The sequence below is a fragment of the Arachis duranensis genome, chromosome 2 (genome assembly GCF_000817695.3).
Source record: "Arachis duranensis cultivar V14167 chromosome 2, aradu.V14167.gnm2.J7QH, whole genome shotgun sequence".
NCBI classification, from domain to species: Eukaryota; Viridiplantae; Streptophyta; class Magnoliopsida; order Fabales; family Fabaceae; genus Arachis; species Arachis duranensis.
The window spans coordinates 60483378-60506730 of record NC_029773.3 but is presented as its reverse complement, the minus strand read 5'-3'; the positions used below and the strand labels follow the sequence as shown (position 1 = coordinate 60506730).

The following is a 23353-nucleotide window of genomic DNA, read 5'->3' as shown; positions in this document are numbered from 1 at the left end:
TTTTTTCTTTTACTAATTTATTCTTTCTTTTATCATTTTAATTATATAAATATTGTTCTTATTCAAATTTATTTATTTTTTTCATTTGACTTTACAACACAATTATTTTTTTGATGCGATTATTTACATTGCATCACATCCATTAGGTTCTATCTCGAATTGTAATTGTTGATCCAAATATTAATTATTTAAAAGATTTAAAATTGTGATAAATCTATTATTTAAAATATCATTACATTATTCTACATCAAATTATATTCCCTTAAAAAATATATTCAGATAACGCATTCTGGTGTTAACTTAAATATTAATATTTTTTTTGAAAAATATCATATATTAAATAATTAAATTTATTAACATCTTGTTTTTGTTTATTTTATTTATTGTTTGTTTTATTTGAATTAGATTAAGTTTCACCAAATGTTTATTAAATTAAAGTAACTAGCAAACAAAATAGCAAATAGTCCCTTTGCTATTATGTTCTCCAGGATTTTTTTCACCAATAAATTTTATTGTTGTTCTTACATATCAATAAAAAAAATGATAGAATGTACATTTTTAAATTAAAATCTGTCAACTTTTTTTAGAAAATTGTTTGTATTGTCTTGGTCACCATAAATCATATCATGAATATTTTAACTTGGTGGTATAACTAAGGTGGATGCAACAGATTTGTTTATATTTTTATAAAAATTTTAAAGTATTCAAGTTATAGTGGTCTTCTTTTAAGTTATAGTCATCTCTTTCTTTTTTTTTTTGTCTTTTGGACCAAGGCCAAGGCCAGATAAATGACCCGGCCACCCAATCAGAACCGGATTCGCCCCAGATCCCGACCCCCTAGTGCTCGACCCTAACACTATTGTCATCTTCATCGCGTAGCTCTCTAGTCGAGCTTGTTGTTGCCGCCGGAACCTCCCCTACCAGGCCGACCTGTTGCATGGATCTGCGCCTCGAGCATCCTTCCCCGTTCTGAGATCTCCGGATGCATCATTCTCCTCACCAGCCCGGTACTGATGCCGCTGATGAAGGAACCGCCTTGGAGCTTCTGGCCGGCTTGTCTCAGCCGCAGCGATCCTCTGCCTTGATGCTTCCCGCATAGGACTAGGACCCTCGGTGCTCCCTCGTCGATATGCTCTCGAGGCTTCGCCGATGTGATAGCTCCTCTCCATAGTTCGCCGCTGCGACGCAGTGGGTTAATGCTGCTCTCCCCCTTCAGCTTTTTGCATGTCCCGGGTTTCCATGTCTCCCATCTGAGGTAAGTCCTGTTCTGTTTGTATTCCTTGATGATTGGTAGAGGATGGAACCCCATTAATTTGATTTTGCGCCTATTGATTATGCTGAATAATTGCGAATCTAGCTTCTGTTCTGATTGTATTTCTAACTGGATTAGGAGTATTGAATGTCCACTGTCTCGTGAGAACATTCCCCACTGCCATCGCTGCCAATTGGTGAGCTGCTATGTTGTCTTCCCTTGGAGTCCAGGTAGCTCCTACAGCTGGCGCCTCTTCCAGCAGTTGCAGAATATCTCTGAGAATTGCGTCCACCTCTGCTATTGGCGTTCTCGCCTTAACGGCTTGGACCAGAGGTAAACAATCTGTTTCAATTATACAATTTTTTATTTGTAAATTCTTTATGAGAATGAGAGCTTCTCTGTATGCCTGAGCTTCTGCTGCTAGTGCTAAAGTTGTGATAAATTTTGTTGTTGTCCCAGTGATGATCTTGTCCTGCCAATTCCTAACAACGACGGCTGAGGCTGCCTTGCCTGTATCCCTATGGAATGCTGCGTCAGTATTGACCTTCAACCTATCTTGTGGTGGGGGTCTCCAGGTAATTCTCTTCTTATCACCAATCCTGCCATTGCTTGAATTATGATCTGTGCTGCTCCCCCTTGTTGTATTGTGGTACTCTACTGCTAGATATTCTGCATTGATTATTGCCTGTTCTGGATTGATTTTTGCTTGCTGGAATATGTATTGGTTTCTTGTCTTCCAAATATACCAACATACGCACCCCAGCTTACATAATATTCTTTCCTGATCCTTTCCTGTCTCCCTTCTTATTTTCTGAACTGTATGCAATATCCATTTTCCAAACGATGCCACATTATAGGCTGTAGGTGTTATTTGAATACTCGATCCGAACCAAACCACTCTCGTCCACAGACATAAAAGTAAAGCATGTTCAACAGTTTCATTCTCATCCTGGCATATGCTACATGAATGCTTAACTGCACCTTTACGCTTATACAAATTACTATTTACTGGCAGAATTCCTTCCACTGCTTTTCATAAGAACATTCTGATCTTTTGTGGCATTGGTAGTCTCCATATAGTCCCCCAAATCACCCTGAGATTCTGACTTGATGAAGCTTCATTGAATTTTATCTCTTCTTTTGTATCTTTCTCCTCTTTCGCAGCCCGGTAGCCTGATTTCACTGAGTACTGTCCTTCGGCTCTGTATGGCCAGATCAGATTATCCTTTTTGTTAATCAGGCTGATAGGTGTTCTGGTGATTAATTCTGCTATGTTCTCCGGAAATAATTCCTTAATTCTGTTCTCATCCCAGCCCTCCCCCTGCTTTATTAGATCGCTCACTTTTCTGATTCGTTCTTCTCCACATCTCCTCATTTTCCCTATTCTTGCCACCCAATTATCCTCCCAGATATTTATCTCCGTTCCACTCCCTATGCTCCATCTGCCCTTCCTTCTAAGGAAATCCTTTCCCTCCAACAAGCTTTTCCATATCCATGACGTGTTCCTTCCTTCTCTCGCTTCCCATAGGCTGCAGTTAGGATAATAAATTGCCTTTAGAGTCTTTGCCCAAATAGCTTCCTCCTCTTTTAGTAGTCTCCAAGCTCGTTTCGCTAGGTGCGCAATGTTTTGGCACTCCAAATCCTTGAACCCCAGGCCTCCATTTGTCTTACACTTAGTCAAATTTTTCCAGCTTTTCCAATGGATACTTTTTTCCTTCCCGTTGTTTGCCCACCAGAACCTCGCTATTGCAGCCTCGATTCCTTTGCAAAAGAATTTTAGGGATTTGATGACGTTCATAGCAAAAGCCGAGATCACTTGAATTACTGCTTTATCAAAATCTCCTTTCCGGCTTGATTTAGAAGCTTCTCTTTCCATCCTTGCATCTTGTCAAGTATTTTCTCCTTTATCCACTCCAGCGCCCTGTTTTTGGATCTTCCCCATCTCGCAGGCAGCCCTAAGTATCTTCCTGGATCCTCCCATGACGCCATTCCAGTTATCTCTTCTATGTTCACCCTCTTCTGTATAGATACTTGGCTTCCAAAAATTAGCCCGGATTTTTCAGTGTTGATTCTTTGTCCTGATGCCTCCGTGTATTTGTTTAATATCTGGATGAGTTGAAACATCTCCTCCTCTTCCGCACCTGTAAAAATTATGCAATCATCAACGAATAACAAATGAGTAATGACCGGTGTTGATGGGGCTAATCTTATTCCAGAAATCAGCTTATCCCTCATCACCTTTTCCATCAGAATAGTTAAGCTTTCAGCTACCAAGATAAAGAGGTAGGGTGATAATGGGTCTCCCTATCTAAGTCCTCTTTGAGGGGTGATCCTATTAGATAGCTTCCCATTTATTTTAAATCTGTAAGTGGCACTTTTAACACAGTTCATAACCAGCCTCACCCGTTCATTACTAAATCCAAATTCTTCCATGACCTTTTGCAAAAAATTCCATTCCAATCTATCATAAGCCTTATTCATGTCCAATTTCATTGCTAGGTCCTTACTTCCCGAGTTTCCTTTTCTATTTAACATATGGAAAGCTTCCTGCACAATAATTATATTGTCTTGTATGAGTCTTCCTTTGACAAATGCACTCTGAACTGGAGATATGATTTGATCTAGCACTTTCCTTAGCCTTCCCACCAAGGCCTTAGTTACAATCTTATATGCAAAGTTGCAGCAACTTATTGGTCTGAGCTGATTTAGGCATTCCGGTTGGCTAACTTTGGGTACCAAAACAACAATAGTTTCCCCTAAATCCCCAGGTATGCATCCTTCTTCGAAAATTTGCTTCACTACTCCACAAACTTCTTTACTTAGGATCTCCCAGTGATGTTGGAAAAAAATCCCATTTAAACCATCTGGCCCCGGAGCTTTCAGCCCTCCCATACTGAAAACTGCCTCCCTTATTTCCTCATCATTAATTTTTGCCATCAGTTCCTCATTCATCTTTTTGGTAACTCTCCTTGGTATGTCTCTTATGCACTCTTCTAGGTTTCTATCCCATTCGAAGGTGAATAACTTTGTATAGTACCTTTCCACTAACCTCATTATGTTTGCCTCTCCTTGTATCCACCGACTTGTTTCATCTCTCACTTTGTCAATTCTGTTTTCCTTCTTATCCTATTCATTCTTTCCTTATTAGCCCTAGTTTCTATTAAAAATACTATAAGCGGCTTTACTTTTTTACATAGATTGTATAACTCAGAGATTGTCGGGGCAGCCGCTATTCCCCGACAATTCTAGCTTATTATACTCATGGCGGAGGTTGGGGCATGTTAAGGCCCACCTCCTCAGCCATCTGTCCTTCCTTGAGAAATTCAGAGTCCTGTGTTGCTGGTTGATACTCCCTTGAATCCCGAGCAGTGTTGCTGCTCCTCAGTTTCTTGGCTTCCTTATCCTCACACTCCTCCCTCCATTCCGTGTCTGTTAGCAAAGGCACTTGTGATAGTTCTCTTTTTCTTTTTAAATTCAGTTTTATTTCCAGCTTCATTGCTAGCTGTGTTTCCCAATCTGCCTGTGCTTCCGTTTCTTCTTCTTGATCTTCATCACTTGCTAGCTCAACATAGTAGTCATTCCCCCCCAAGTGAGCATGCTGATCCTCATACTTATGATCCCTCTTCTGCCTTTCCTTTGAAGATTTCTTTTATTTGTCCTCTTCCCTTTCACCCTTCAGTAAGGCTAGATTATCATTCCCTCCCATTATGTCTTCACAAATTTGTTTACCCTTATGTCTTGCTAACATCAGCCTTTTTAATTCCTAGCCTATGGTTTCTTTTCTTGCTTCGTTCTCCAGGCCCAACCTCCCCTTCGCAATGCTGTAGCTGTTCACTTCCCCTTCCTCTATTATATGTTGTTTCAGCCCATTTCTTTTCCCATTCTCTCCATGTAAAATGTTTGCCTCTGTATTTGTCCCATTTTCCTTTGTTGGGCACTTCCTTTCTGACCTCTGCACCCCAATCATTTTTCCTCCCTTCTGGGCCTTATTGTTATTGGCCCATTCATTTTTTCTTTCCCTTATCTCCTCAATGAGGCTATTAAATGTATAGGCAGCTTCTAGGATATTCTACGTATTCCTAATTCCCTGAAAATCAAGGATTTGTTGTACTTTCTCTACCTGCTCTTCTGTCTCAGCCATCTCTTCCTCTCTCTCTCAGTTTGGTTTTTTCGGACACTCTCCTCCCTGATTTTATGCTGAAGCGCCTGTTCCTCCCTTATCCTGCTCTCCTCCGATTTCTGTTTCTCCCCACTCTCCCTTTCCTGGTTCTGTTGCTCACGCACCAACCCTTCTCCCTCCTCATTCCAACTTTGTTGTTTTGAGCTTTCTCCCCCCGCCGTTGACCCTGGTCGTCCATTTCCTGCTCCTAGACCTGGCGCATACCTCTTCTTGGTAGGATCCTAGCTTGCCATTGCTGTTGGGTTCTTGCAAGTCTTCTTTTTATGCCCTAAAATTCCACAATTGAAACAGTAGCTATCCGGCAGCCTTTCGTACCTGAAGAAGACCCACAGAGGAGGCAGCTCCTCCCTGTCTAACCAGAAGCCTGTGGGTAGCGCCTTGGTGATGTCGATGCTGACCCTAATTTTTAGATATGATCTCCTCAGAATGCCATCCATTTTTGGGTCTTCCGCCTCGGCTAAAACTCCCAACATTTCTCCTATGCGCGCTCCTGTCTCTTTATCCATGAGGTCGAGCGGGATGCCATGTATTTGGATTCAAAATTCCATGAAGTCATGATCTACCTCGAACACTGATTCACCCTCCCTCCATAGTCTAAGATTGACCATATTTCCTCTAACATTCCATGGCCCATTCTGCATTATTTGTAGCCCTTTCTTTCTGTCTTTGAAACTGAACAACATCTTCTTCGAACCAATATCAATAACTGCAACCCCCTGTGGGTTTCTCCACATTCCCAGTAAGGCATTCTTATATGTTTTGAAACTTATTTCTTTGTCACTTATTATCTTGCCCACTACATTTAGGCACTCTTTCTTGTATCCCAGCTCTCCTGGTTTATTCAGCTTGATAACTCTTCCTTCTATGTTGCTCATGCTGTATGTTGCTCAATATTTTTTGTTGTGTTTTACAGGCCTTTCAGCTGTTTAAACGCTCAGGCTTATAAAGTATGGAGATGGTTAAAGATATGTTGTGGGTATTGAGGTTGAATAGAACTCCCATTTAGAGAAGAACCCGAAGTTCTTGGACGACTCTCCTGTTGAGAGAGGAAAGCTCCCAAGTGCAGAGCAATGAAGCTCTTTGCCTTTTATAGCCATCTCCTTCTATCTGTAACAGATTTCAATGATGCTTACGCGACATCAAAGATGTGTACGCAACTACGCATACCGGTTGAGACCCAAAACTTCCTTTTTTTTATGATTTTTCATTCTTACATGTTTCTTTCTCCACTTTTTCTAATTCATTATTGATGTCTAAATCTAAAATTACTTAACACATATATATCAAGGCATCGAGTGAAATTTAAAGGAATTAAAATTAGTATTTTTGAAACTTAAAAAGCATGTTTTCTATAATTAAGTACAATATAGAGGAAAATCACAAAAATATGCTATCACTACTAGAAAAATCATTTTTAGCGACCATTTATTTTATTTTTAGGGACAATAAAAATAGCCACTAATACATTTACCGGCAGTTAGACATTAGCTGTGTTATGCTTTGTCGCTAAAAGGTTTTAGTGGTAATTATAACATTTGCCGGTAAAGACCTTTTTAATGGCCGCAAAAAGCATATAACTTTTAGCGGCCATTTTCTTGACAATTTATATGACCACCAAAAATAATTCTAATTGCAATGTTATTCACTTTTAGTGGCTATTACTATTGCCGCCAAAACCATTTTACTGGTAATTTATATGGCCACTAAAAATAATTCCAAAATTATAATGTTTACTTTTGGTTGTCATTACTATGACCGCTAAAATCTTAAGACTTTTTAAATTATACTTACTCTTTTAGAAATAACAACCTATCTTTTTCTAAAATTTCAAATTATTTTTACCAACAATTATTATTGTACATAATATAAATATACTAAAATTAATTACTACAAAATAAAATATTTCATTAAATTCAAAATATTCATACACAAATTTTTCTTGAAAAGTAATAAACTATAATACAAATTTAAACAACACAAATTATACTACAAGAAAAAAGGATCTAAGGGTAAATCTACATTATATATTTATAAAACAAAGTGGACTGTCCCAGCATATTTAGACCAAAATGCCAAAGTGTGTATTCCATTTGCCTGACCAAGTCTTCTATTGATGTGGTGCCAGAGACAAGATCCTAGTTCAACAGAATAGCCGCGTCTCTGCTGCAATAATAACCATATATCATTAACACAAGTATGTGAAATCATCAAGGGATCACTAGGATCCTCTTGTTTGCAACCATTAACACAAGTATATCAAAGGATTGCATGAGCATTATATACTTTTTCTAGGCATACTATCAGATTTCTTGGTCATTTTCTATCATTTTATCAGGTGAAATAGCGCTATCATCACAGCTATAGTATCCATTAAGATCTGATGTCCTGACCTACACATTGTCATAGGAAAGATTGTGAGCTCAAGACGTATAAGCATAGATAACATCTATGAAATCTGTGAAGATAAGAAACATAATCGGTGATTCTAAAATAAACCAAAAGATGAGGCTTCAACACTGACCTCTTCATGAACCGAGGCTAAATGAGGATAAGGACAGTTCCTTTGTCTAAGGGGAGAGGAGTAACCATCAATATTATGTCCTGATTCTGCTATTGACATATCAATGCATTGTCCCTGGAAGTTGAGTAAAAGAATTAAAAAACCATATAATAATACTAAGTAATATCTGAAGTAGTAGACATTAAAAAACTATATTCCTAACTTTGCATGTCAAGAAGACTTACACTTGCCTTCAGTGGGTGCAATAGAAAATATTTCTGTTGTCCATTGGACGCTTGGCTGGTTTGCCTCACAAATATTGCATCCTCATTATGTACAAGCTAAAATCAGAATACGTACATTAGTTGCCAAATACTATCTCCGTAATTCTAAACTATGATACATTTTCAAGAGCTCACAATTAATGACTAAAACTATATATATGAAAGGAAACATTACCTTCATTATATCAGGATCACTCCATGGACCCTTGTTAGACCTAAGACATCCACCTTCATTAGGAAATATACATGAGCTACCCAAAAAGTCTGGCAACTGTAGTAACTGTACAAATTCATTTATAAATTTCAAATTAATTAAAAATTAATAGAACTTAAATGAAGTATAAGTGTGACAAAGGCACAGATATATAACTAGAGTCGATGACTTCAGGTAATTTACACAAAGCCTTAGGTTCAAGAATCTTAAAATTTGAATTTTCAGAATAGACAGGAACCGACTGTGCCCACGAGCAAGAATTTTCCCCATGGTCTCCCTAATTTGAGGTTCATTAACATAAAGTTCAAGGAATAAAACAATGCATGCCCCAGTACATATACTACTACTACTACTACTACTACTAATAATAATAATAATAATAATAATAATAATAATAAGTTAAGAATGAGTGCAAGTCCAAAATAGTCTTCCATGACTAGTGCATATAAAATTAATATGAAACCAAATAAACAAAATAGTAGTGGTTCTCCTATATGAATGTATGATCATCACCTAGCTACATGCAAATTAACAAAAGAGAAGAGATAATAATAAAAGAAAACATCACAAAATAAGAGGAAATATCTAAGGCCAATAAGGGTCCCCAGCAAATCAAATGGAGGATATACTCTTCCTTCTCAATGTAATTATTATTAGAAGCGAAAAATAAATAAATACCACCTGTTCAGCCATAACTTGAGAAAAAGATGCAACATTAATAATATTCATGCAACATTCAAACACATTTTGCAGAGTTGTGGTGTTTATATTAAAGTGCAGCATACATTTGAACAAGCGCTTAATGTCTCAATGTTAAGATACACTAGCCAAATTCTTAAAACTGAATGATGATCAAGAGCAATTACAAAAGTAAACTTCTATGTTATTAAAATCTGAATCATGACCTAAAACTAGCAAATCGTACCTCTATAGACTTCTATGATTCTTTGCAGTAATTTATAGGCTACTTGATCTTATCTAAATTGAAACTAAAAAAGAGGTTCTCAAGATATATTATGAAGAATTAAAACTAAATACCGCTTATACTACTTATAAATAATGTACCCTCCCAGTTCAAGAAGACTAAAAAAATACTATCTTTAGGATGAAATGTAAAACAACTCAAATGTAATTGACAAATTTTATATTTAGTATACATTATCTTAACAACTAAAGAGAAGTTTGTACTTCAGAGACTGCATAGAATGATCATAAACAATTATAAGAAACAGCCACAAATTCACAATAATATATACTTTGAGCTGACCTTTGCTGCAGAATTTGAGGACTCTGTACTTGGAACATGCAATTTATTCTGATCCGAGTCAATTCTCAAACTTGGAATTACGAATATATCAGTATCTACGAATAAAAAATCACTCATTGAATATCATAAGTAGAATCTAAGTGTTTGGATGCATGTATGTAACATAGGGGCAGAGAATGAGAATGAGCATGAAAAAGATATAACCAAAAGAAACTAATTGTTGTACTATAGTTTTTAATAAGGACTTCGTATTCCCAATCATGGTAAGATTTGCAAATATTTAAAGAAGTGAAGTTTTAGAGCAAATAGCTTATAAGATAAAATATATATATCTCCACCAAATCCATTGAGAATGAACTCTCAAGAAGGAGAGCAGGAAGAGAAGTTCTGGATCAATCTCTGCCCCTGTAAGTAAAAAAGTTTAATTCCTATTCTTTCAATGAATTTCAAAGAACGAACAGTGATGATCAAAGCTCATTAAGTTGAAAGATTTTCAAAATGTCATGTCAATATGTTTCAAAGCAGCAAAATAGGCTACTACTCCTTGTTCAATCAGGAGCTTCCTGAACAGGCCACCAGATCAGTTCTGCTACTAGGTCTGCCAACGCTCTATATTCTGCTTCTGTACTCAATCTAGCTACTACTCCTTATTTTGAGTGCCAGGAGACCAGATTTCTTCCTACATACATATACACAGAATCCACCAATTGATTTCATAGATGGATCTTTGTGAAGCGGTAGCAGTCACTTGAAGCATATCCTGGCGCGCTTCTTCCTCTTCCTCTTTCCTTCTTTAGCGGCGTCCTTCTTCGGACTCAACGGCTATGTTAGTGAAGAACTCACCTCTAGAAGCTTCCTGTAACTGAAAGTAGTTATGCCCTCAGTCAGTTGTGCCAGCTCACCTCCAATTGGTTGAAACTGCTAACTAACTTGTACAGTCCCAATTATCACGTTTTACACACACTCTCACCTTGTATAAATGTACATTGATGCTGCACTCTGTAACTATCCATCCATAATCTCATTTTCTTCTCTGATTCATCAATCCACAGTGTTCTCTCTTCTTCACTACTTCCTCTCTTCTCTCTAGCTAATTCCATTGATCTTAGATCTTTCTAGCTACTGATACCTTACATGGTTTCAGAGCTCACGGTTCAGATCCATGGAAAACTCTGGCTCTTCCGCTTCACAGAACCAAGAAAACAGAACTCCACAGCTACAACCTGCAGCTCCTATGGCGTCCATTGCAAATTTTCCAGCAACGATCAAGTTGGATGAAGACAACTTCAAAGCTTGGAAGCGACAAGCACTAGCGTGTGTTAAGGCAAATAAACTTCAGAATCACATCACTGCCCTGTCAATCCCAAGAAGGTTCAATTCGGATCAAGACAAGATTATTGGAAAAGTGTCACCTGAATTTGAAGATTGGGAACAACATGATGAATGTTTAGTGGCCTGGATGCTTTCTGCCATGAATGAAGCCTTCGTCAACAAGGTTGTAGAGTTTGGATACGCGCACGAAATCTGGGAAGCTCTAGATGAATATTTTGCAGCTAGACAAAAATCCAAGATTCGAATGCTGAAAGCTCAGTTAAAGATGATCAAGAAGCAAGGTGCCTCTGCAATTGAATACATCTCTAGGATCAATAAGGTAGCAAACTCCTTATCTGCTCTTGGAGCACCACTGTCAAATGAAGAGCACATTGAAGCTGCATTACAGGGCTTGGATGAAGACTTCAGCGCCTTCATAACCATGGTAAACTCAAAGATCGACCACATGACAGTCAGCGAGTTTGAGTCTCAGCTTCTTTCACAAGAAGAGGTAAATGAGAGGTTCAGGAAGACTGATTTAGCACTAGTTCATGCAAATCTGGCTCATAAGGAACCTGCCACAAGCAAAACTGGAACCGAGTCCTCACCTGAGGAGTCCTATCAGAACTACAACAATTATGGTAGAGGGCAATCTGGCAGAAGGAGCAGAGGAAGGGGCTTTCGAGGAGGAAGGTACTGGTGGCAAGGAAATCGGGCTCAGTGCCAGCTATGTGGCAGAGTTGGTCACACTGTCTGGGAGTGCTTCCACAGATTCAATCAGAACTACCAGAATCCGCAGCTGCAAAGCTTCAACAGTGGTCCTCCTCCACCTAATCTTGGCTTTCACCAGCAAGTTCAGCACTCTCAATCCTCCTTCCAACCAGCTCAGCACTCAAGCAACAACAACCAGAACCCTCCTCAAGCCTTGCTTGCCACCAACACCTGTACTGATCAAGGGTGGTATCCAGACTCAGGAGCTTCCCACCACATCACCTTCGATCAGATGAACTTAATCAACAGCTCTGAGTATGCAGGTCCTGAGCAAGTGTTTGGAGGTAATGGCAAAGGTATGAGTATTGCTAACATTTGGGAGATCTATCATGCATGCATCTATGTCTAAAACCTTTTTCAAACTTCAGAACTTGCTTCATGTACCCACTATCTCTAAGAACCTAATTAGTGTCTCAAAGTTTGCATTGGACAACAAAGTGTTCTTTGAATTCTGGCCTCACTTCTGTGCTGTAAAATGTCAGGAATCCAGGAAGATTCTGCTGCAAGGCAGGCTTAGCAATGGTCTATATAAGTTTGATGATATACAGATACCAAGACCACTGTGGAACTCTAATAAAGCTCAACTGTTTGATGCTGAGCAGAAAAAGAAACCATGTGCAAACATTGCAAGAACAGAAAACAAAGCACAAAATAAAAGAACTTTAGGCAGCCAAAACAAAGAAAAGAAAAGTAGCAATAAGAGTAAAAACTTGTGCAGTTCCCTTGATGAATCTGCAACTGTTGACTCTGCGGTCAATGGCACTAATGATTCTAATAATTCTACAACTAGTGATTCTAGTGATTCCTATGTAACCTTGCATACCAAAATTGCCAGCAGCAATAGGCACAATGTAGCTGATAATGCTTGTGTAATTGATGATTTTGTAACTGATGATTCATGTGCAATTAATGATTCCTGCAGTTTAGCTAATAATTTATACTGTGCAACTAATGATTCATGCTGCAAAAATTCACTATCTGAAGTTGATGCTAACAAGTGCTACACTCTTGGTGATTCTCGTGTAAATTTGCAAGCCAAAAACTGCAGTGATAACTACAGTCTAGCTGGTCACTCTTACCAAAATCTGCTTCCCAACCTTAACCCCTCCTCTGCCAATTCTAGTATAACCACTCAAAGCAAACCTTTAGCCCCTCTCACACATACATCAGCTAATCTTAACTCTTGCCAAAATCTGCACTTTAATCCAAAACCCTCTTCTACCAACTCAAACCATCCTAATCCCTCTTCTGCCAATTCAAGTTCACTTTCCAATCTGACCACTCAAAGTAAACCTCTACCTCCTCTTACAAATGCCTCAGCTGTTCTCACTACCATAGTGCACACCAACTACAACACAGACCACTCCCATACCAGTCAACCAGCCACACCAAGAACCCATAAAACCAGCACCACTTCACCAGCAGCTCCAGCCCCTAAATCCAGTCCAAAAATCCCTCTTGACCTTTGGCATCAGAGACTTGGCCACCCCTCTGACTATATCACCAAAATCATACTCAAAAGCCAAAATATTCCCTTCACTCACCTCTAGAAGCTTCCTGTAACTGAAAGTAGTTATGCCCTCAGTCAGTTGTGCCAGCTCACCTCCAATTGGTTGAAACTGCTAACTAACTTGTACAGTCCTGATTATCACGTTTTACACACACTCTCACCTTGTATAAATGTACATTGATGCTGCACTGTAACTATCCATCCACGATCTCATTTTCTTCTCTGATTCATCAATCCACAATGTTCTCTCTTCTTCATTGCTTCTGTTCTCTCTAGCTAATTCCACTGATCTAGGCGACGTCCACCATTGAGGTTCGTTATCTCTCTCTCTCTCTCTCGATTCAGCTGCGGCGACCGCCTCTCTCACCGCCGCCGTCGTCAGCTCCCTCTTCTCCTTCTTCCCTCGCAGTCCTCTCTGCCTCGTTCTGTTTCTCTCTCCTTCCCTTCGTCTCTCTGTTTCTCTTCCCTCTCTTGGCCAGCGTTATCTCCCTCCTTCTCTGTCGGTGGCGATAATGGCTCTCTCAGGCTGGCCGGCGCCGTCTCTTCTTCCTCTTCCTCTTTCCTTCTTCTTTCGTATTTTGCTCCCTTGTTTCTTCTCCTCGTACTCTCTGTCCTCTCCCTTTCTTTTCTTTTCTCTTCTTTTCTTTTCTTTTCTTTTTCATGCGCTGTTGTGTGTGTGAGTGAGTGTGAGGGTCTAGTAAACAAGAGTTTATGATATTTGAATAAAATGAACTTAAAAGGTATTTTTATTTGTTAATTCATCCATGAGTTTAGGTAAATACTCCCAATAAAAATTTTATCTCTCTAAAATTTTTTTATATTTTCAAAACCGTAACTCTAACTAAATATTATATGATCATTAGTTTTAAGCTTGTTTCAATAAAATATTTAATATAATTTTATGTTTTAAATTTAGTAATATATATGCTTTTCATATACATATTTAGTTTGTCTATGTACTAAATTATTTGTTTCACCATTTCTTTTGTAGTGCTAGCTATTTCAGCAGTATGGCTCCAAAACTGAAAATACTTAAGGTAATAAAGCTTATTGTTTGTAGTTAATCATAGTTATTTAATATTTTTTGTTATAATTTTAACCTATATTGCCATTTTTAAAAGTTTTTTTATTTTTTTCTTAATAGTATTTTAAAATTGACAAATTGTTAGTTATATCATTGTTAAGATATATTACAATATAAAATTTTTTATTTTTATCTAATAACTTTTCACTATTTTAATTTTTTAAATTTTAAAATAAAAAATTAGTTTAGTTAGCTTATATTGTAATTGGTTCTCTAATTTTTTTTTTTTTACATATACTTTTTCCGAGTCAGTTATTTTTATGAATGAGTTTGATTAGGTAACTCTATATTTTAGTGTGTGATTAATGTAATCAGCTTTTTTTCCATCATGGGTAAAAAACTAAAACCCACGCCAAATCACATGACGTTATTATTACTATTGTTAGCTATAGCAACACACCACAAACTTCTTCGGTATTCTCTCTTTTTATTTCCCTTCCAATCAATCTACTATAAATTATTATCTACTATAAATGTAATTGTGGGTACTGGGTTTTTTTACTTTTAACGCTGGTTCTTTGATTGTGGGCACTGTATATATTTTAAAATTAAAAAAAAATTAGAATCCGATTAAATTCAAATTATTACATGACTTGAAGTATAAAAAAACTCAAAAATTAAAAAAATTAAAGTTGTTGGTTATTATTATTATTATTATTATTTGATTGTAAGTGTAATAAAAAGGAAATACCTAAGAAATTTGTGTGCTATAGCAAATAAGGTCGCTGATGACTTGGTGTGGGTCTGCCCGTTTGGCCCTTTTTGTCCATGAGCAAAAAAAATGCCAATTACATTAATTACATACATTAAAAAAAAACGTAATAGTTACTTAATCAAATTCATCTATGAAAGCAACTGAATTGGAAAAAAGAATGCTCCCATGTGTGGTCATTGTAAGACACTAGAAAATGTCTTCTCAGTTAAACACTTGTTATCTTCACACAATACCACATGTTCTATAAATGCAGAAGATTTTGGTCTTTTTACACTAGAAAAAAACCCCTAAAATAATTAAAAGTTTTATAATTTTTGATGATTGAGTTTAATAAGAATGAATATATTCACTAATAAAATAGTAAACCAATAGAATTAATTAGTAGGTCATAATAATTATATTATTTTTTAATTCCTATGACTTTTATCTCTTTTAATTTAATATGAATAAAAATATATATTTTTATTGGATTACCTATTAAGTAATATTAATATTAAATTTTTTAAATTAGGTTGTTGTTGGGCAATGGCAATTGCAGCTGTTTTAGAGGCTAGATATAATGCAGTTGATAAATCAAGCGGTGAAAATATTATTATTTCACCACAGGATTTAATCAACAATTACTTAAGCAATGATCAGATTGAACAATTAAGAAAAGATCCAACAAGCCTGCGACATCTAGGGATTTCAGCATTAGATCATAAAGATTGTTATGGGGCTGCAAGTGATAATGTTTTACAATGGATAAGTGAGAATGGCTGTGTCACTGAGGATAAGTGTCCATTTATAGGAGAAAGACAACCTAATACAAAGTTAAGACAGGTAAAAATTTAAATAGATATTATTATTAATTTGAATTTTTTTTATTCAATTCCTGTTTTATTATTTTATTATTTGCTTACTCTTTATATTTATATATGCAGGCTGAGTTCAATTTTGAAACCCTTAAACCTGTGTCCTACAAAGATATGTGGAAAGAGGTGGAAAACCAGCCTATACTTGCTACGGTGATTGCAACTCCTGAATTCGTCGAGTTACAAGCAGTAAGTATGGTTTTTCATTTGTAAAAAAATTCTATAGATTTTTACCTCTAATTTTTATTCTATCTTACTTTGTAGGATTGCATCTACCGTGGTCCAGAGGAACCATCTGATATCAGAGTATTAGAGAACCGACACGTGATTTTGGTGGTTGGCCGTGTTACTGAGATGGTTGGGAAAACTTTGGAAGAATATTGGATCATCAAAAATTCTTGGGGAGCGGGATGGGCTAATGGTGGCTACGGTAAAATAAGTCGGAAGCCATATATCATTAAGGAAGAGATAAATAAAAAATATAAAAGATCCTATATTAATTTGTTGTCCGATGGCATGATTCCTGTTAATATTTTTAGGTTGTAATTTTGTTATTAGAAGGAAAGAACTTGCTTAATTTGAAGTATTGTTTGTCTTGATTAGTTTGAGGGTATTGTTTGAATGACTTGTAAACTTTGGCTGAGGATTGTGTTTCTATTTCAATAGCGATGACTGTAATACTTGATTAGTTCTTACTTCTTAAGTTCTTATATTTTCACCGGGGCTTTCTCTTTTCGACAAATAATCAGTAGGACAAATAATTGGAAAATCACCATTTAGATACAAATCATTTATATCAAAATATAAAATATTTCGACCCACGCACATGCCCAATTGTTTCAAAATTGACCATTCGGAGCTAGTAAAAGTTGCCAACATCGTAAAAGATGCCAAAAATCGATGTCCAATTTTTGGATCGTTTATTTATTGAAACATCACAGAGCTCTAATGTTTGTCAACTGATGTTTTGGAAGAAAAATGTTTGAAGCACTTCCAGTCCATAACAACCATTCACAAATCCAAAATTGTTAACAATGCGAGTTTATTAATAATGTCTACAGTCAAGAAATCTTATAGTATCCCAATATCCCATCGCATGTTCAAGACAAGTATCCTTTTCTGACTAGTGCAACGCAAATATTTTAACATAATATTAAGAACTCAGAACTGAGTACAATAAATAAATAAAAATCCCCACAAATTCTGGAAACAATGGTCAATTAACATGGTACTATTTCACAAGTATTAAAATTATATAATAGTATCTGAGAGTTTTCTTTCTTGAAGGAACAAACCAAAAAACACAACTAGAGCAGAGCCCTAGACTCTTTTATAAGTATTAAAATTATATAATAGCATCAGAGAAGCAACAAACCATAAACACAACTAGAACAGGGACCCTAGACTCATCTCCAAAACTTACACCTGAGATGTACCAGTTTCCTGTATAAATAAATTAAAAGAGAATCTCAGCAAGTTAACATTAACTTCCAATGCAAACAATCAATGCAGAAAAACAGACTAACCCCAACCACATGAAAATTGAGAGAAAATGTTTAAATACAATACTTGATCAAAACTATGAATACATTTTTAATTTTTATTTGTCAAACTTTTATCTATTTCAACATGGGTTCATATTGGAAGCACATACAAAGTCCATAAAATCAGATAATGCCAATAACGTGTCCAAAAAAAAGAAGAGGATACTGCCAATAACAAGTCTAAAACCAAGTGGTGTCAATATTGATACAGCGCACCCGGATCCACTTGATCCTTTCCAGATGAGCCTCATGCTCATGACCAAAAAAAAAAAGAGCCTCATGCTAAAACTCACCCATATTAGAGTGCGTATATACTACATAGTGGCAAAGATGTTTGCCTAAAATGAAGCCACACCAGGATCGAATCCTAGAGGAGTTACTAGGTTAGTGTGTGTGTGGAATGTGTGTGAGTGTTGTATGACCCAAAAAAAAAAATCATGTGTAGTTGTGTTAAAATCGGGAACTTTTGGTTTTAGAAATCAAGAACAGTTGAGAAAAAGAGAAAAGATAGCAGAAGAGGACAGAGGATTGAACGAGATTAGAGGAAGAATGAGGTAGTGTGAGTCAACAGAGAAGAGAGGAAATGGCTAAAAGAAGCTAAGGGTGCTGAACCTCAGCTTGTAGATGAGCTCAGCTCAGATTACACTTCCTAATTGAGCTAAAAACAATATCCACTAACTTCTGATTACACTTCCTAGACTTGTCTCTGCAACTTACACCTGAGATGTATCAGCTTCAGATAAATAAATTAAGAGAGAATCTCAGCATGTTACATTAACTACAATGCAAACAATCAATGCAGAGAAATAGACTAACCACATGAAAAGTAGGGAGAAAATATTTAAATACAATACTCAATCAAAACTATGAAATACATTCTTAATTTTTATTTGTCAACAATTAGTCAATTATCAATATATATGAGAAGATCAGGCTTGGTTTGGTAAAGCTTTTTGAAGTGCTTTTGAAAGCACTTAAAGTGGATTTTTTCAAACATGACTTGTACTTATTAAAATTAAAAGGTCTAATATAACTTTATACATTAATTAATATTCAAATTTAATTCTTACATGAATGTCTATTTTTAAAAACTATTTTACCAAACGTACTTGTTGTTTGTGCTTATTAAAAAACATTTCTAATTTAATTTACCAAACATAGATGCTACAACTTTTAAAAGCTATATTTTGAAAATTAATTTTTATAAGCTAATTTTGAAAAGTAAAAGTTTTACCAAACCAAATAAAATGAAATATCTTGACAAGAAAAAAATAGAAGCAATATCACTTATGTTTTGATGATTTTATGATAGGCAATAACTTATGATTACTCATGCAAGCAATTTAACAATCACAAATAATTATCTGAATCACAATGTATGCAAACCTTATGATAAAGTAATCACAAAGCAAAACAGCATTATCAAAGTAAAAATGCATCCATACACAATCAACAAAGTCATAACTAAAACGAAATGCCATGAGATACACCATCAAGATCAGATAAATCATGATGGTCGCAATGTTGGTACCTAATCAGGTACCATCTTACAAAACTTGACTAGATATCTCATGTCACAAGATACACGCTAAAGATGGATAAATCATGATGATACCTGCTCAGTTTCCATCACACAACTCTGGACTTCTGTTCCCTGATTACATATTTTTTTCCACACTGTGGCATAAAAGGTTTGAGACGCATTATCTCCCGAGCGTGCCATAAAAGTAATGTAAAACATAAGGCCAGCAACAGCTTGGCTATTAGCCTTGACAAGGTGATCAAACTCAAAACGCGCATTCTACATGGTAATAACAACAACCATTAGTGAATGAGATTATAGTTATAAATTAAAATCGATAAATCAAAAACCATCATAAACCATACATTTTCGTCATTATAGACTTGCAAAGCTTGCTTAGCCATATCGGTCACACGTTGCTCACGTGTCTCATTTATTATCCGATAGGGTCCAATTCCGCCAGCTAATAAGCATCCAGTCTCTGGAACATCGAATCCCTGTAAACAAGATAAAAAAATTCAAAACCCTAAACAGAATAAATCCTTAAATCCTAAACCCTAAAAAGAATAAAATAGAATAAAATGAAAAAAAAAATAAAAAGTGTGTGAATTTAAAAGCACCTTACTGCTGAAGGCCTGTCTGTAATAGTCAAAAATTTCTTCCTCAGTCGGCTTCCTAGGAGAGGAAACGTATTCAATCGAATCGTAATCGTCGTCATCATCTTCATCAGAGGAAGTTATTCTCACAATGTAATTCGGTTTATCGTCCACATCCCTAACTCTTTTATCTCCAGCACAAGCCATATCTCTCTCTGAATGTTAATCTGATTTCAGGATCAATCAGCAAATAACACAGAAACAGAAGAGAAGCTCGAGAGAAGGCGGAGGACTTGACTCACCGGAATGTATGAACGAACGTATGGGATTCTGCGATCTGATTCTGTTGATTGGGGCCAGGGTTCCTATTATTATTATTATTATTATTATATCTTTTTATATCTTTGCAGGGAACTTTTTTGGTCTTTTGGAACCATATAAATTATGAATTTATTTGGATGAGATTCTCCAAAAAGTTTATCTTTTTTTAAAAACATTTTAAAAAAATAAAAGATAAAAGAGGATAATATAAAGAATAAAGGACAAATAGGTCTCTAATTTTTTTTTCTGCAGACATTTTCGTCCTTAAGGATTGGAAAATACATTTATGTCCCTAACCCTTCCAAAAACGCGGATAAATTGATCCCTCTGTTGAAGTGATTCTGTTGGACTCAACGGAAAACGCTGACGTGGCTCCCATGACGCTAACTTGGCCGTTACGGAAGCACACGTGGCATGTAGCTTTTTAAAACAGGACATATTAGTCCTCTCACACCAAAACATGTAGCTTTTCGAAACAGGACAGATTAGTCCTACTATACCAAAACAATGCCGTTTCTAAGCTCTGTTTCTCAGCTCTGTTAACTGTGAATAATTCCCATTAACCCCTCTTCGTTTTTTCAATCAAAACTCAAACTTTGGGTTTGATTTTAAGTATCCATAGTGTAAAATCACTGAGAATTCCTTCTACCTCCCCAAACCCATAACTGAAGCAAATAGGCAGGAAAAAAAACTCACACACACTTTTCTGCTTACCTTCTGGAGAAACGCTGTGACAACAACCAAGCGGTGGGGTCAGCCAATGGAGGAGCTTCGGCGACTGTGCGGCGAGTTCGACCAGGTGTTTGATAAAAGGTTTCTTTCATATATTGGTAGTTGTTGATGTTCTTATTTCTTTATCATTGCACTTGCTAATAGATCTCTTAATTCTTCTCAACATGGCTGGATTTAGTATACAGTTAGCCTGTATTTTGTGTTAGAAAAAGATGTGAACCATGTTTTGAGTAGGTAGATGGGTCGTAGACCAATGGGATGATTTTTCACATTTCTTTGTTACATATGATTTAATTTTAACAAGCTGCGTTTCCAGTTATCTTGGAGCTGTCTCGTATGTTAAACTCAATTATTCAACTCAGCATTATTATCTGTTTTTCTACCATGGAGCTTTATCTTCAATTTTTGAATATTTGCGTATGCTTGCATGTTTATGTATTATACTATTATCATACTAAGCATTGTGCAGAAATTGCACTGATAATCTGATATATTCATGTCTAGAAATTTTGCATATGGGAATTATCCTAATTATCCTATTCTATGTTGAATTTGCAGGAGAAATTTGCATCAATGATTGCTGATGCAGGATTCCAGAAAGTAGAGTATGAGAATCTAGTAGGGGGAGTGGTTGTCGTCCATTCAGGGGTCAAAATCTGATATTTTCATTACCTTTACTCACATGTATCTAATAATTCACAATCCTAATCTTCTAAAATACAAGTAAAATACATCTGAACTATTGATGAGAAAATTAGTGGTTTCATATTTAATAAGCAAAATTATATGCATAACTACTCATGTCACATAAAAGTTGAAACCATTGATTTTCTCATTTGTTCAGACATTGCAATTTAATCCTTTAAATCCAATAATTTATGGATCTTTCTGATCTTCTTATAGGCATGGATACCGATGTCAAGTTTGATGAGTCATCTACTTAGAGAAGAGTGACTTTGTTAGAATATGTTCTTTAATTTATGCGGTCATAGTTGGCACTTGCAATTCACAATTTTAGTGAGAATGTGTGTATAACTTTTTTACTTGTGTTAAATTCTTTACCAAAAAGATAGAAACAGAATTGACGATTGCTGTTAGTAAATATACTTAAGAACAATACATAAATAAATAATTCAAATAGATCTTTTTTATTTTATCTTTTCAATTTATGATTTTATTAACATGTTCTTCCTATTTTGTTCATAGAGCCTTCCAATATGCTTGATATCTTCTATTTCCTACCCTTCACCACCACACTAACCCAATAGCACAATCAAACAACAAATTACAGCAATATAACACGATAAGATGCAATGTGATGAGAGTAATTTGTAAAGCCTGTTATGTTAGTTATTACTAATACACGATCACCGTAATATGCATACATTATTGTACTCATTCATGTTACAAATGAACTCAATAATATGTCTTGATACAATATCCATACAGAACTTTTATCAAACACCTGGAGTTCATCATTTAAAACCCTGTGAAACATCATCTGAACACCGAATCCATAGCTCAAAAGCACAGAAAAATTTTTTAGCATTATCTTCTTCAACAAAAAAAATCCATAATTTAATAAATCAATCAAATAATCATCATAGTCGGACACCAGACCCATGATGAGCGGATAATTTATACGCTTTTTGGCATTGTTTTTAGTAGGATTTAGCTACTTTTAGAGATATTTTTTATTATTTTTTATGCAAAATTCACATTTCTAGACTTTACTATGAGTTTGTGTATTTTTTTGTGACTTTAGGTATTTTCTGACTGAAATTGAGGGACCTGAGCAAAAATCTGATAGGAGGCTGAAAAAGGACTACAGATGCTGTTAAATTCTGACCTCCCTGTATTCGAAATAGATTTTCTAGAGCTACAGAACTCCAAATGGTGCGTTCTCAATTGCGATGGAAAGTAGACATCCAGAGCTTTTCAACAATATATAATAGTCCATACTTTATTCGAGCTTAGACGACGCAAATTGGCGTTCAACGCCAGTTCCATGCTGCATTCTGGAGTAAAACGCCAGAAACACGTCACAAACCAGAGTTAAACGCCAAAAACACGTTACAATTTGGCGTTTAACTCCAAGAGAAGCCTCTGCACATGTAAAGCTCAAGCTCAGCCCAAGCACACACCAAAGTGGGCCCCGGAAGTGAATTTCTGCATCAATTACTCATTACTGTAAACCCTAGTAACTAGTCTAGTATAAATAGGACATTTTACTATTGTATTAGACATATTTGGATTATCCTTTGATCCTTTGATCACATTTTAGAGGCTAGCCATTCGGCCATGCCTAGATCTTGTTCTTATGTATTTTCAACGGTAGAGTTTTTACACACCATAGATTAAGGTGTGGAGCTCTACTGTTCCTCGAGTATTAATGCAATTACTATTGTTCTTCTATTCGATTCAGCTTATTCTTATTCTAAGATATTCGCTGCACTTCAACATGATGAATGTGATGATCCGTGACACTCATCATCATTCTCACATATGAACGCGTGCCTGACAACCACCTCCGTTCTACCTTAGACCGAGCGCGTATCTCTTAGCCTCCATTCCGAAAGATCGGAGTCTTCGTGGTATAAGCTAGAATTATTGGCGGCCATTCCTAAGATCCGGAAGGTCTAAACCTTGTCTGTGGTATTCCGAGTAGGATCTGAGATGGGATGACTATGACGAGC

At 36.2% G+C, this 23353-nt stretch overlaps 1 protein-coding gene and 1 long non-coding RNA gene across 5 annotated transcripts; both read right to left on the bottom strand.

Annotated features, from left to right (window-relative positions):
• Positions 1 to 7427: 7427 nt before the first annotated feature.
• Positions 7428 to 13957, bottom strand: LOC127744825 (uncharacterized). 4 transcript variants are annotated; one of them, XR_008005960.1, is made up of 6 exons: positions 9698 to 9792; positions 8392 to 8496; positions 8178 to 8273; positions 7954 to 8067; positions 7716 to 7822; positions 7428 to 7595 (listed from the first exon to the last, which is right to left on the bottom strand). XR_008005960.1 is itself a non-coding variant. In XM_052257458.1 (6 exons), the coding sequence occupies exons 3-6, from the start codon at positions 8395 to 8397 to the stop codon at positions 7461 to 7463; spliced, it is 351 nt and encodes a 116-aa protein (XP_052113418.1). In that variant the 5' UTR covers positions 8398 to 8496; positions 9698 to 9792; positions 12859 to 13957; the 3' UTR covers positions 7428 to 7460. The 4 variants fall into 4 exon arrangements, 2 of the variants coding, with proteins under 2 accessions (XP_052113418.1, XP_052113419.1); XR_008005961.1 differs by having other exon boundaries at positions 7428 to 7592; XM_052257458.1 differs by lacking the exon at positions 7716 to 7822 and adding an exon at positions 12859 to 13957.
• A 3133-nt stretch (positions 13958 to 17090) lies between these two features.
• LOC107474531 (uncharacterized) lies at positions 17091 to 19992 on the bottom strand. The gene is made up of 5 exons (XR_002370683.2): positions 19907 to 19992; positions 19629 to 19819; positions 19374 to 19505; positions 19102 to 19287; positions 17091 to 17385 (listed from the first exon to the last, which is right to left on the bottom strand). It is a non-coding gene; the product is annotated as an uncharacterized LOC107474531 (long non-coding RNA).
• Positions 19993 to 23353: the final 3361 nt, after the last annotated feature.